General features: G+C 42.0%; 1 protein-coding gene across 1 annotated transcript in view; it reads right to left on the bottom strand.

Moving 5' to 3' along the window:
* CLDN18 (claudin 18) overlaps positions 1 to 2,673 on the bottom strand; it is a 74,239-nt gene extending 71,566 nt beyond the window's left edge. Inside the window, exon 1 of the mRNA XM_069215437.1 lies at positions 2,388 to 2,673. Within this exon, the coding sequence (XP_069071538.1) occupies positions 2,388 to 2,607 (220 nt within the window). The 5' untranslated portion in view covers positions 2,608 to 2,673. The remainder of the gene's footprint in view (positions 1 to 2,387) is intronic.
* Positions 2,674 to 14,561: the final 11,888 nt, after the last annotated feature.

The following is a 14,561-nucleotide window of genomic DNA, read 5'->3' as shown; positions in this document are numbered from 1 at the left end:
AGCGTAAAAAAAATGACATTAGGCAGGTTAGAGTCAAAATAAATTACTCTAACCAGATTAGCGTCATTTTTGTACGCTAAGGGGCATATTTATACTCTGTTTGCACTGATTTAGCGTAATTTTTTTTTACTCTAATTCGGTGCAAAACGAACTCCACATTTATACTTTGGTGCTACCCCCGTCTAGCGCCAAATTTATGGTGCCCGCTGGTGACAGAAATGGTGCAAGCAGGTGCTAAACTTTTTGGTGCAAAACTGAGTTAGTGCAGTTTTGCAGCAAAAAGTATAAATAAGGGCCAATATTCTGTAAGTTTACACCACTTTTGCATCAAAAAATGACGTTAATGCGGCTCAAAAAAAGTATAAATCAGGGCCTTGGTGCCGGTCTAGCACCAAAGTATAAATATGGAGTTAGTTTTGCACCGAATTAGAGACGCTAATTCGGTGCAAACAGAGTATAAATATGCACCAGAGTATAAATATGCCACTAAATTTGGCATTAAGGCCATAGAGTCATTTTATGTATGAGAACGCCTACCTTGCATCTGATTAAGGCAAGTTAGGTCTCCACTTCCAAAAAATGGCTTTAACTCCATAAACACAAGTCTAGCACCAAAGTATAAATATGGAGGTAGTTTTGCACCGAATTAGAGTAAAAAAAAAGATGCTAATTCGGTGCAAACAGAGTATAAATATGCCTCTGTATGTTTTCCCCTGTTAAATATTGGCAGGTTTGACCAGCCGAAATTTAACAAATGTTGATTTATTTAATGCATCTAATAATTATTGGATACGTTAAATGCCTTCAAAGTCATAATTCTGACCGATGGATAAGTAGGAGTTTATCCTTGGGACGGAATACTAGGAGGAACTGGTAATCAGACCCTATGTGTGTTACTATCAGAAGTCAGTGTAGATCCTCTTTATCAAGTTTTGCTTCTAAGGACTGTTAAAATGTTGGTCACTTTGCTAAGTATAATTTCATTAAATCCATTACAATGTAATTATTTTTTCCCAGGAAGAAGATGCTTTCTGTGACACTGGAAAATGTTTTCCCACAAGTTAAACAATCTTCTTGTCACAGTTACAATATACCCAGTGCTTCATTTGTAAAATAAATGCTTAAGCCCAAAGTTCTCCTAAGAATTCTGCTGCATCACTGCCGAACGTCGGTACACTGAATACCAAGACTTTTTTCACCTGTTTTTCCATCTCACTGTAGCAGGTTCTTTTCCAACCACACATTCTCCCTTTGTCACTGTTTTTCCTCCTTATTTCCCCTTTGTGGCCTTTATCTCTCTTGTTCTAGGCCAAAGGCTGATGAGGAGAAATAAGTCCTGTTTACAAAAATGTGGGCCCGCTGCAATAACCTGCTCAAATTATGCACTGACCATCACATGTGTGAAGTCATACAAACAATTATATATAGAGAAGAAAAATGTGAGAGGAGAGTTCTAGGTAGGTGCGGTATGAGGTATGGTAGCAGAATATCGTAGTCAATAGATCATTTGTAATAAATATCACATCCTAAATATCAGTTACAAAAATGTAATCTCAGTGGTATTAATAACAGACAATCCTCACCTAAAGGGAAGATATTTAGGACTCAATATTTCTATCATGCAATATTAATTACAGTTATGTTGTGTTCTACAATGAACAGTGCTAAGTGTTTGGGGTCGATGAAGTCTACCATTAGCCACTGTTTATTTTGGATGTCTGGTTTCAACAGTTTCTTGACCACAATGGATGTCTGCTAATTTTCCATGCATCCATGTGACAAATATTATACACTTTCAGTAGTTAACTTTTTCAACTGTTTTTGGGTGGGCTGGCTATTTTGCATTTGGTATTTGTGCATGTGACATCCATGTCATAGCATCAAGTGCTGTCCAGGTTGGTGATGGCTACAGTCATACCCACTGAGCCTCTACTCTATGGTCTATATAATATGAGCATGAAGCCAATCTTTTTATAGTGGTCACTGGAAAATCACTCAGATAAAAGTCACAACTTATGAAGAAAGCTACGGAAAGCTATAAGGATAGATAAGATCAATGTGCAATCCCAATGATACATTTGAAGGTTGGAACAAAAATACACAAAAATGTCATATTCTTTTTGGGGTTGCTTCTCAAACTTTGGTGAGCCAAGACAATGGTAAAATTGGTATGCTTTCTGAAAAAATGTGACTGTATCATTCATCCCAGAGAGATCCAATGCTGTATGAGGCATTATCCCTCTATAGGATATTCTATGCTTTCTATTCTAGTATGGCTCTTTCAACTAAGGAACCAAAATATGTTACCTTCAACCTGAGTCGCCCCTCCCTATCAGTTGAAGTGTCTCCACCCCCACAGTGACGTCTCATTGTCAGTACACCCTTACCTGGCAGGCCCAGGATGGTGAAGTAGGCACGGCACTCCGTGAAGCCAGAACTCTCCTGCACACAGGTCTGCCAGAGACCTTGATAGTTAAACACCGCAGTCACTGGATTGTTGTACATGTCTTGGGTGCTCCACTGGTTCATTACAGTGGAAGCCACTATTCCCGCTGTTCCAAGTGCAGAAACGAGGAAGCCCAGGGTCTGGCATAGTGTCACCGACATTCCTACAGGAAAAGGTCCTCTTCTGATTTCCCGAAGCTCTTATCCGCAGGATGTCAATGTTCTGGGTTGTGGTGCTGGTCTGAATGTTCAAGCTATGACAAGAAGGATTTTTACTGTGCGGCGTAGCACACGTCACAATAACGACTTACCGTGATACTGAGAATCTGACTCGCCCAGCCGTTTTATCTAACTTTATGAGATAAGCAAAGCTGCTGGTACCATGAGACGCCTATCTCTTTTCAAATTACACGGAGGTGTGTGTTTGCTCACCTTTCTCCCGCTCTAGTCTTTCCTTTTACTCCATCAACAGTTGATTGACAGCACAAATTGCCTTTGTCGCTAGAGGTTCTAGATGGTCTAATTTCTTAAATGGTTAACAAATGCCTGGGAAGTTTGTTGACACATGTTTGGAAAGTTTGTTGAGTTCAGGTAAACTCAAACACGTATAAATCATGTGAAGCTAAAGTGAATTTGTACCTTATAGGTTCGCAACAAAACTGTTCACAAATAGAAATAGAGACACTTGGTAAGCTTTGTACAGCTAGCGTGGATGTATAATCCAATGAATGGCTTTTGCAAATGACATGCAAATAAACAGAGGTGTCTGATACCATACCAGAACAGTACTGAGCACCAGCAAGGACAGTAAGGAGCACCATTGTCTAAGGGATATTTGCATGGACATCGATTTACCAAAATGCAAAGAGCAGCCAAAATGACATCAAGTACTCTTTGCCCTGAATGACATCTTAGGTTTGACCACTAGTTATATTCCCAGGTCCTAGATGGCCTCCTATTTGCTACTGAGCTTCCAGGAGAGGCATCGGGAACTCAGAAAGTAAACAAAGCTTCAAGGTAAAGGTTCAAGGGCCCTCTTTATCTTCGCTTCCTCTCTTCCTGCTGCAGCCTTGCTGGCCGCAGACACAGGATGAGCAAGCTCAGATTCAGGCGTAGCAACTGCTACCCTTAACTGACATTCATGGATATTTGGTAGACCCTATCTTGTTTCAACATAAGGATTGTCAATTGCTTTCAGAATGAGTGATGTATGCCACATTCATTTTGAATTTCATATGAGCACCTTTGGAATTATGAATTCAGAAATTTTGTGTGAGGTGATCGTCTTCACAAACTGAACTCACACCTAGAAACACATCTTTTGGTGGAACCCTGCTTTATATGTTTCGTTAGGTTTGTGTTTGTATATTGAGCAAGATGGAGTTAAGCTACTTGCAGAATTAATATTCGCAAAATATGTCCACACGACATGTCAGCTGAGACCAACAACAGTAAGTTATAGCACATCTCGCCACAGCAACTAATGTCCCGTAAACTCACTCTGTACTCCTTCCCGAAGGGTTTTCCAACACGGATACTTAGGGCAAGGAGTCATGTCAGATTTTCAAACTATGCACCTAATAAAAATGAACGATCATTCCAAATGATAATCTGTTGCGTTGTAAGTCATAAGCCTGAAAAGTTGGCATGGCTCGTTCCTTGTGCTCCAATATCACACCAAAGTGACTTTTAATGTTTATCTGTACCGACAGCACCCCCTCCCTATTTTTCATGCCCTGTATTGCATGACAAAATATTTGATTCGCTACATCAACATAACTAATACTCTAGTTGTATCAACTGGCAAATAACATGAAATAATTCTTCAATATTTTCAATTGTATATCACTATCAGTTATCTGTAAGTCTTCTTGTATCCCTACTCAATCATTGTATTCCAATCGTTCAATTTTTTTGGTAGGAGAAAAGTCGTTATTCCATTTTTTCTATTGCTTCCCTCTTTTCCCCTCTTTTGATTACACCATCTTGACAACTTCTTCACTGATTCCACCAGCTACAAACCAGTTCACTTTTTTATCCTTACTTATTGTTGACTTTGTTTCAAGCAAACTGACGTCTCTCTTCTCAGGCTCACTACTTTATCCATGCCACATTAATATTCTAAATAGTTGACCCATCTTATTGCTCCACATTTTACCTGTATTGGTAATGAGGGCCAGATTTTTCAAACTTTCATGCAGTGCAACGCAGCAAGACACCTTGCTGCGTTGCGCTGCGTGAAAGAGAAAGAGCAGGAATGCGCTGTATTTAACATTACATCACGGTGCACTCTTGTCCTTTCCTTGCGTTGACGCCCTCTTGGTTGCCTAGAGCCAAAGCAGGCACCCTTGCCTCATGGTGCAAGGGTGCCTACTCTGGGACAACTTCCTGCACAGAAGCAATCCTAAGGGTTTTTTCCTCTTTCTACATGTGTTGCAGAATGAAGCACTAAGAGAAAGAGGAAAACACGAGGAGAAATAAAGATATTTCTTCTCCCCTGGGGAGGCATAGCATTATGATGAATTCCCAGGTCTACCACCAATGGCAAATCTGAGAATGCGTCAAAATCCATGGGTGAATGCGTGGGGCACCCCCATAGCACCCACGAAACACGTCCCGAGGCAGAGATTTGCGCTACCTTGAGTTACTCAGGATTTATCATGCCACTCAAGGCCACACAAGGTGGCCTTGTGTGGCTTGATAAATCTGACTTTATATTGCATCATCCTTGCACCCCATGCACTGTGCTAGGGTGACACAATACTTGTATAAATTTGACCCTTAGTCTCTTGTTCGAGGCTCCATTCCCAAGTCCTGGAAACTGCCATTAGTCATTCCTGTTCTTTAAAAAATCCCTCTCTGGACCTCAATATTTCTTCTAATAGCCATTCCATCTCTCTCCTTCCTGCCTCGACCTATGGTTACTGAGTGCTTTAATGAATGCTCAAATTTCTAATCACTTGAAAACTCATCACTGAGCAAAGTCAAAATAGCTTAAATGTGCATGGAGTTTTCTCTCTCACATTGGAACCAGGCCCACCCTGAATAGGGTAAATGACAGTCATTGTGACTAGTGACCCCTTGGCGGACCAGACGCCAGGTCAAACCAGGTGGTACCAATGAATACTTCATCCATGTAATCCTGGCACTTCCCATTTATCCCAAAAGAGTTGGGATACTGGAAGTTTGGCAGTGCAGGAACACCTCTCTATGCCAAACTCTTAATGAGGTCCATTGTCCTATATTTGGAATATCCATTTGTGATGTTGTTTACCACACAGTTCCATATGATTTGTAGGTTATACAATTCGATATGTCATGCATCTAGTATAAAGTTGTTGCAGACCTTCAATTAATCTGTCATCCTGCATGTCCTCAGGTGGTTAAGAAATTATTTATTCAGGTTATTATTGATTTGATTTCTCATGCTGTTGTGAAGTGACCAGGAGGGCCAATTTTATTTTGCTGCAACATAGTTACCGTTACTGTGGCGCGGACATAGAAATCAAGTATTTTCCCTCATTTGACGGAGTGATCGCGACTTTAAAATTTAAAGAAAAAATTTGACATTTTTACTAGCTTATTTTTACCCTCCAACCACTCAAATAAATTCCTGGTTTGAACCAGATAGTCATCACTGGCCAAAAATTATTTTTCAGAAAACCTGTGCCTATTTTCATGGCTAGGTACAGGTAACCCACAGTGGATCATGAAACTAACAATCTTACTAATATCAGAATACTAACAATTAAACCATATGTACCATGTTGTTAATGTGTTTCACGATGACAGCTCGAGATCAGTTCACATAACTTTAACTAACGATGGACTGGCAGCTTAAAACTTACCTTCAAAACTCCATACCATACCAGTCCAGACTAGAATCATGTATTGTATTATTATGATTATTATTGTATTCTAATTGCATTTAAATAACGTTCCCTACACCAGACGAGTGCTTTTTTCAACAAGTACAGATACTCTGGTAACAAAAGGAATATCAGTTAGCTAATTATTTTAGGGCCAGATTAACAAGGCCCTATCACCACTCGAGCATCACTTTTTGTGACGCTCTGGTGGCGCAATGCCCTGAGACGTACTTACAAGATGGTGATAAGCCACTTTTTGTGGCTTAATGCCACCTTGTACCTACTGTCCCTTCACACACAGCACTTTGCGTGGAAGGGGTGTGCAATGGGTGTTGCTGGGGGTGTACCACAGCAACACCCATTGCATTTTGATGCTGCCTCAGATTTCCAATTTTTCGTAAACCAGAGGCAGCCCCAAAATTTACTGCCACACCAAGAGTCGCATGAGAGTGGCACAACGAGGAGAAATGTTTCATTTCTCCTTGTTTTTTGCTCTTTCTATTTGTGCTACATTCTGCGGTATGAGTACGAAGGGCAAATCGTCAATTAAGATTGCTTTTGTGCAGGAAGGTGTCCCTTCCTGCACAAAAACAATCCCCCCCCAACGCAGCCATCTTTGCACCATGGCGCAAGGGTGGCTGTGGTGGCTCACGGCAGCAGATTTAGCGCAATGGGAAACACAGGGGTGCACTGTATTCTAGTAAATATGGCGCTTCCCTGCATTTTGAAAATGATGGTGCGCAACGCTGCAAACTTTGGTGCAGCCCCACACCCCATAAGTTTCTAGTAAATCTGGCCCTCAGTTTGTTAATGCTTTTACACATATTTGAAGAATAGTTTTTCTTGTGTCTCTAACATGATCCACAAACATGCACTGGTCAGCGCTATCTAGGTATTTCATCAACTAGAGAAATGTCAAGCAATTCCTTTTAGTGATGGTCATTGTGATACCAGTCTAGTTTAAGAGTAGCCTGAGATCTGGAAAGACATTTCTGAGGGGAAATGTCTTAAAAACTTCTATGAAAGCAGTGTCTTCCACTGGTTGCTCAGATCATGTTTTAGCTATCTGACTTAAAGCACACTGCATTCTGAGACAGTCTTTCATATCCACTATTGAAATCTTGGCACGTATATAAAATACTGCATTTGATATGACTATGAAAGGAGGCTACGAATTTTCTGCGGTTGTTAGAATCATGTGGATCACATGCCTTTCGCTTTCCCATAATAAAATTACCCCACTGCAACCTTACATTCACCGGGATGCTGTAGGCCATCACATATAAAAGAAATCCTTAATTCTTACATCTGTCTGACAGTCTTGGCTAAGGTTGGCGTGCCTATGGCCAATTTACTTTATTTACACCATAGGCAGCCCAGATCAACCACTCAGTTTCATGGATCTCTAACTTGGTCAATAAGACTGGGGGCTGTGAGCTGCAGATTTTCCAACAATCACAATGGCATACAATGTTAAAATACATTTTACGACAAGCAGGGCCCATGAGAGGGGCTAACGAGGAAGTGGTAAGCTAGACAAATGCAGATTGGTAGTGGTACTAAGGGAGAGAAAACACAATATTTTGTAAAATAATCAACATTTTTGAGGACTTTCAAAATAGAGAGGGAGAGAATGTGTGAGCGTTTTTGTCTGTGTGTGTGTAAATACGGCTGGTGAATCCTGACAGACACCTCACCCTACCCGACTGAAAGCACCTGTACCTAGCTTTTACCAGAAAATACATTTATGAGTGGGGTGTGACACCTCAAACACCCACCCTGAAGCTACGTTCCTGGATACCTATGACTAGCCTGGTATGAGCTGGTATGACTCATGCTGTGAATCATAGTTGCCAAGTATGAAACTGTGAGTTGAGAATTTCAACCCCACCTTCCAGTGCACACAAATGATTACCACCTGTGAGTATGTTTCAAGTGATTCATATACCTTTACGGCCATCTTTACAAGGTCCGTGACACAGGGCGTATCAGCAAGTGCCTTGCTGCGCTGCCCTGCGCCACCGGGAAAGGGCAGAAATGCACCTTATCTACAAGATCCAGCGCATTAATGTCCTCTTCCCTTACGCTGGCGCACAGACCCCTGCAAGCGCTAACGCAGGCACTCTTGCACCATGGTGCAAGGGTGCCTCCATTGTGGGGATAATTGTTTTTATGCAGGAAAGGACACCTTCTTGCAAAAAAACAATCAATGGAGGTGATTTCCTCCTTCTAGGTGTGCTGCAGAATGCAGTGCTCATAGAAAGAGGAAAAAACTGGGGAGATATTTCTCCCCGTTGCATCACTCTTACACCCCCCCTTGGGGTGGTGTATGCTTTTGACGCATTCCCAGGTTTAAGAAACCTTGTAAATTTGGGAATGCGTCAAAATCCAGAGATGTTGCTTAAGAACACCCACGCAGCACCCATGGAACTGCCTCCCTGAAGCAAATTAAGACAATGCAGTGACTTGCGCTGCGCTGCCTTACTCCATATCTAAAACGCCATGCAAAGTCACTTTGTGTGGCCTTGTACATATGGGTCAGCAGGCTGCCCCTCCGGTGCATCACAAAAAGTGACCACCGGCGATGCAGGCCACTTGTAAATATGGGCCTTACATTTATCCTCATGTTATTGGAAGTAAGGTTGCAAAAACAGTAAACCCTATATTTTACAGGATATTTTTGGGATGTTTAAGAGGCAGTTAAAGCTCGCTGGATAAAGGAGTGAGTAAAAAATACAAAGAAAGACAAGAGAGTGCCACATAGAGAAAGATAAGAGACTGAGGACTAAAAGAGATTTTTTGGTTTAATGTAAATACAAATTAGTCTGCATAGGGTGATTAAATGTTTGTATTTATATTTCCAAGCTATATTGTAAAATACAGTTTTAGCACTCCCAGGAAGCAGGTTTTGCCATATTTTATTTGGAACCAGCCAAACTGACTTCCCGGTTTGCATGGACTGGTGTGACTGTCTTTTGTGAACATAAACAAAACATGACATCACCTTACTTTCTATCACTTAACTTTGAACCTTGACAAAGAAAGCATGTTGAATGGGCAGTTCTCACCCACCCTGTCACAGCCAACCTCCTACGTTTAATAAATGAGATTCAGAGGTCTGTCATAACCATTTGTAAGGCCCAGTTAAAAAAAAACGTGATAGGCTGTCGTACTAGTTTGCATCTAAGGAACTCTGGGAACTGTTAAAATGAGTAGTAGAATATTTTGCATTTTCAAGCAGCTTAGAAGCATCTGGCACCAGTTTCATAGTTTGTTTGGCGCTCGGTTTTGCGTGGCAAATTGTTTTTATGCCAGTAGTACTTCTGTAAAAGTGAGTCCATGACTTCACAAAGAGATTTGAGGCCTTTTTTTAAGTACTAAGGTTTCCTTTTCTAACGATTGATACCAAAAGTATGAAAAAAAGCACTTTTTAAAGCAACTTGGTAGTTAAATGTGGAGAAGGTTTCAGGGAAACTTTATACAGAATGACTGGCTCTCCTCAAATGGGACCAGGTGTACGACCCTCAGTGTTTACGACTCGCAATTTGTGTTTTTTTGCGACTCACAAACTGTATGTCACAAACACTGATGTACAACTGTGTCTGAGACACTGTTTGCAATTCCCAAATGGGTCGCAAAGGACCTGCATTTTGCGACCCATTGAGAATGACCAGCACACACAGTGATGGTAGCATGCAGGGGGCCATGTCTGTGACTGCTTTTTAAACAAAGCAGTTTTTAAAAAAATGCAGCCTGTTTTCCTTAAAGGAAAATGAGATGCATTTCAAAAATGAAAAGTTTTCTTTTCATTTTTTTAGAGTAGGCAGTGCTCTGTAGGACCACTGCCCATCCTCAAAAAATGTTGACCCCTTCCTATTCGCAAATGGGCTACCGCCTGCTTCAAGGATTCGGTAAAATATGAATGTTTTTTGACCGTATTCTAGATTGCAAAACATTCATACACCCACTGCGACTCGCTATTAGGAAGGGATGCCGTTTACATGCTCCTTACTAATACCGAATCACCAAAGGAAAATGAGAGTCAGTAACAGGTTACCGGGGCAGGCTAATCCTCCTGGTTATAGTCCCTCTCCTCTTAGTCCATCTAGTACTGTGTCACTGGCCCTGATCCTGCTTATTAGGGCCTCTTGGGCTAGGCCACGTCATGTTAGCCCATCCCTGAACCTCAAAACCCTGGTCCTGCGATACCAGGTCATGGTCTTCCTGCTCTTCGTGGTTCTCCAGGCCCTGGTCTCCTTGTTCCTTGCCCTCTGTTCCTCCTAGCTCTGTTCCTGGCTCTCCTGAGTGAAGCCTTGTTGTAAATGGCCCTTTCTGCAGGGTTTCCCCTGTCTTTTTGGCTTCTGACCTCCTGTTTATGGTCCTGTGCTGAATTTCGTTTTTGCTGGCTTTAGGACTCTGGACATACTACCAGTGCTAAAGTGCAAGTGTTCTTTGTCTAAATGAAATTGGTGATTGGTTTATCCATGATTGGTATATTTGATTTACTTGTAAGTCCCTAAGATAGAGCACCATGTGTGCGCAGGTTCTGTAAATTAAATGCTACTAGTGGGCTTGCTGCACTGATTGCCCCCCCCACAGGAATATCCCAGTAAACATGTCCCAGGCCTACTATTGCAGTGACTTTGTTTGCAGTTTCAAACTGCCATGTTGTCCCGGCAAGTGTACCCACTTGCTAGGCCCAAACCTTCCCTTTTACCACATGTAAGTCACCCCTAAGGTAGGCCCAGGGCAGCCCCATGGGCAGGTTGCAGTGTATTTAAAAGATAGCATATGTTCTGTTGTGTTTTACATGTCCTGATAGTGAAATACTGCTAAATATGTTTTTCACTTTTGCAAGGACTATCCCTCCCATAGGTTAATATGGGGATTGCCTTTAATATATTTTAATTCTATTTTCCCATTGGGAGCGGAGAGAGATGTGGAGTTTGGTGTCTCTGAACTTACAATTTAAAAATACATCTTTTGGTGAAGTTGACTTTTAGATTGTAAGTTTGAATTGCCACTTTTAGAAAGTGGGCTTTTTCTTGCCTGTCTGTGGAATACACGTCTGGTTCAGGGTGACTGTTGGACTGGTAGTACTATACATGTCCCGGGGACATTCCAGGGACTCTGTGAGTAAGTGCAAATACATAGCTGTAGAATTGTAAAAAGCTTCACCTAGACTTGCAAAGAAACTAATCAGCCCTATCCTTAGCCACCCCATCTGGTCAACGTAAGGAGAAGGAGCAAAAATACAGGTGCCCCTCCACCCGCAAACAGGTATTTTGGTATTTGATAATTTTGATGTGCCCACATAGTGTTTTAGGGCATTTCCTTTCGGGGGCACTAGGCCAACCCACACAAGTGAGGTACCATTTGTATCGGGGGACTTGGGGGGATGCTGGGAGGAAGGACATTTGTGGCTCCTCTCAGATCTCAGAACTTTCTGTCACCGAAATGTGTGGAAAAAGTGTTTCTCTTTGCCAAATTTTGAGGTTTTCAAAGGATTCTGGGTAACAAAACCTGGTGAGAGCGGCACCAGTCACCCCATCTTGGATTCCCCCAGGTGTCTAGTTTAAAAAATGCACAGGTCTGGTAGGTTTTCCTAGGTGCCAGATGAGCTAGAGGCCAAAATCCACAGCTAGGCACATTGCAAAAAACAGGTCAGTTTTCTTTGGGAAAATGTGATGTGTCTGTTTTGTGTTTTGGGGCATTTCCTGTCACGGGCACTAGGGCTACCCACACAAGTGAGGTACCATTTTTATATGGAGACATGGAGAAACACTGGGTGGAAGGAAATGTGTGTCTCCTCTCAGATTCCAGAACTTTCTGTCACCGAAATGAGAGGAAAAGGTGTTTTTTGTGCCAAATTTTGAGTTTTGAAGAGGATGATAGGTAACAGGACCTGATCAGAGTCCAACAAGGCACCCCATCCTGGATTTCCCTAGGTGTCTAGTTTTAACAAATGCACAGGTTTGGTAGGTTTCCCTAGGTGCCGGCTGAGCTAGAGGCCAAAATCCACAGCTAGGCACTTTCCAAAAAACACATCAGATTTCAATGTAAAATGTGATGTATTCATGTTGAGTTTCTTGTTGCGGGCATTAGGCCTACCCATGCAAGTGAAGTGCCATTTGTATCGGGAGACTTGGGGGAACATAGAATAGCAGAACAAGTGTTATTGCCCCTTGACTTTCTCTACATTTTCCCCTTCCAAATGTAAGACAGTGTGTAAAAAAGACATCTATTTGAAAAATGCCCTGTAATTCACATGCTAGTATGGGCACCCTGGAATTCAGAGATGTGCAAATAACCACTGCTTCTCAATACCTTATCTTGTGCTTATTTAGGAAATACAAAGGTTTCTTTAATACCTATTTTTTACTCTTTATATTTCAACAAATTAATTGCTGTATACCGGGCATTCAATGAAAACCCATTGCAAGGTGCAGCTACTTTATTGGCTCTGGTTACCTAGGGCTCTTAATGAACCTACAAGCCCTATATATCCCGCAACCAGAAGAGTCCAGCAGACGTAACGTTATGTTACTTTTGAAAATATGACATCGCAGGAAAAAGTTACAGCGTGAAATGAGGAGAAAAATTGCTTTTTTTACCCCAATTTCAATATTGTTTTATTTCACCTGTTATTTTCTGTAGGAAAACCTTGTAGGCTCTACACAAATGACCCATTGCTGAATTCAGAATTTTATCTACTTTTCAGAAATGTTTATCTTTTTGGGATCCAGCATTGGTTTCACATCCATTTCTGTGACTAACTGGAAGGAAGCTAAAAGCACAAGAAATAGTAGAAATGGGGTATGTCCCAGTAAAATGCCAAAATTGTGTTGAAAAGTGTGATTTTCTGATTTGAGTCTGCCTGATCCTGAAGCTTGGAAGATGGTGATTTTAGCACCGCAGTCCCTTTGTTGATGCCATTTTCAGGGAAAAAAACACAAGCCTTCTTCTGCAATTTCCACTGTATTTTGGCTAATTTCTTAGTGTCCTCCAGGGGAACCCACAAACTCTGGGTACCTCTAGAATCCCTAGGATGTTGGAAAAAATGATGCAAATTTGGCGTGGGTATGTGGACAGAAAGTTATGAGGGCCTAAGCGCGAACTGCCCCAAATAGCCAAAAAACAGGCCTGGCATCTGAGGGTGAAAAGGCCTGGCAGCAAAGGATTTAAAAAAAGTTATAAAAGCACCAAACAAAGAACACTAATTTACCTTAGATAAATAATGAAAGTGGATTATATTTGTCTCCCGGCAGCTGTTTTAGAAACATGATGTCCTTTAAACAAAAAGGAAAAAGAAAAACAATCTCTGACACAAGAGCTAGCACCGTATTTCACCACCATTAGGATGGCCCTATCATGGGTGACCTCCTACACAACACTTCAATACTGCAAATCGTAGGGGGCTTCTGCACTGAAAACTCTAAATCTAAATTTGTGGGTGTCCTGCACCATGCTCAAGACGCCGGCAAAGCAGTCTTTCCACACTGCATATATTTTTAAACCAGTGGTGTAACACAAAATTATGGGTCTCCCCTGCAGAATGTGATGAGGGGACCCTCAGTCTTTCTATCCCACATATATTCACAGGTCTTCTGCTGGAAGGTGCCCTCTGATGTTTTGTGGATCCCCGGAAGGGTAGGACCCCCTGTGGTGCCACAGGAGCTGTAAGGGCCTGCGTTATGCCTCTGTTTTACAGAAACTAAGGCCATGATTTATACTTTTTGGTGAAAAACTACACTAATGCAGTTTTGCACCAAAAAGTTTAGCACTGACTTGCACCGTTTCTGTGCACCAGCCGGGCACCATATTCATGGAATGGTGCAAGCCGGTGCAAAGGGTAGGTTAGCGTAAAAAAAAAGGACGTTAGTCCTTTGGGGCTGGCGGTATGCAAGAAGGGGTTTGTGCACCAAAAAATGACGTTAGGCATGTTAGAGTAAAAAAAATTACTCTAACCTGCCTAGAGTCATTTTCTGATGCAAAACCATCCATACCACATGACTCCTGTCTTAGAAAAGAAAGGAGTCATGTCCACCACCCCAATGGCCAGCGCAGGGTACGAGGGTCCCCTGGGCATGGCCATTGCACCCAGTGTCATGTAGGGGGGCCCAGTTCAGGGCCCCCAATGGCAATTTTAAAAGAAAATACTTACCTGTACTTACTTATACTTACCTCCGCTGTCCCTTTGGTGTGGGTGGGGATGTCCCTGGGGCCTGGGGAGGGCACCTGTGGGCT

The sequence above is a fragment of the Pleurodeles waltl genome, chromosome 11 (genome assembly GCF_031143425.1).
Source record: "Pleurodeles waltl isolate 20211129_DDA chromosome 11, aPleWal1.hap1.20221129, whole genome shotgun sequence".
Lineage (NCBI taxonomy): Eukaryota > Metazoa > Chordata > Amphibia > Caudata > Salamandridae > Pleurodeles > Pleurodeles waltl.
This window is presented reverse-complemented; position numbering and strand designations above follow the sequence as displayed.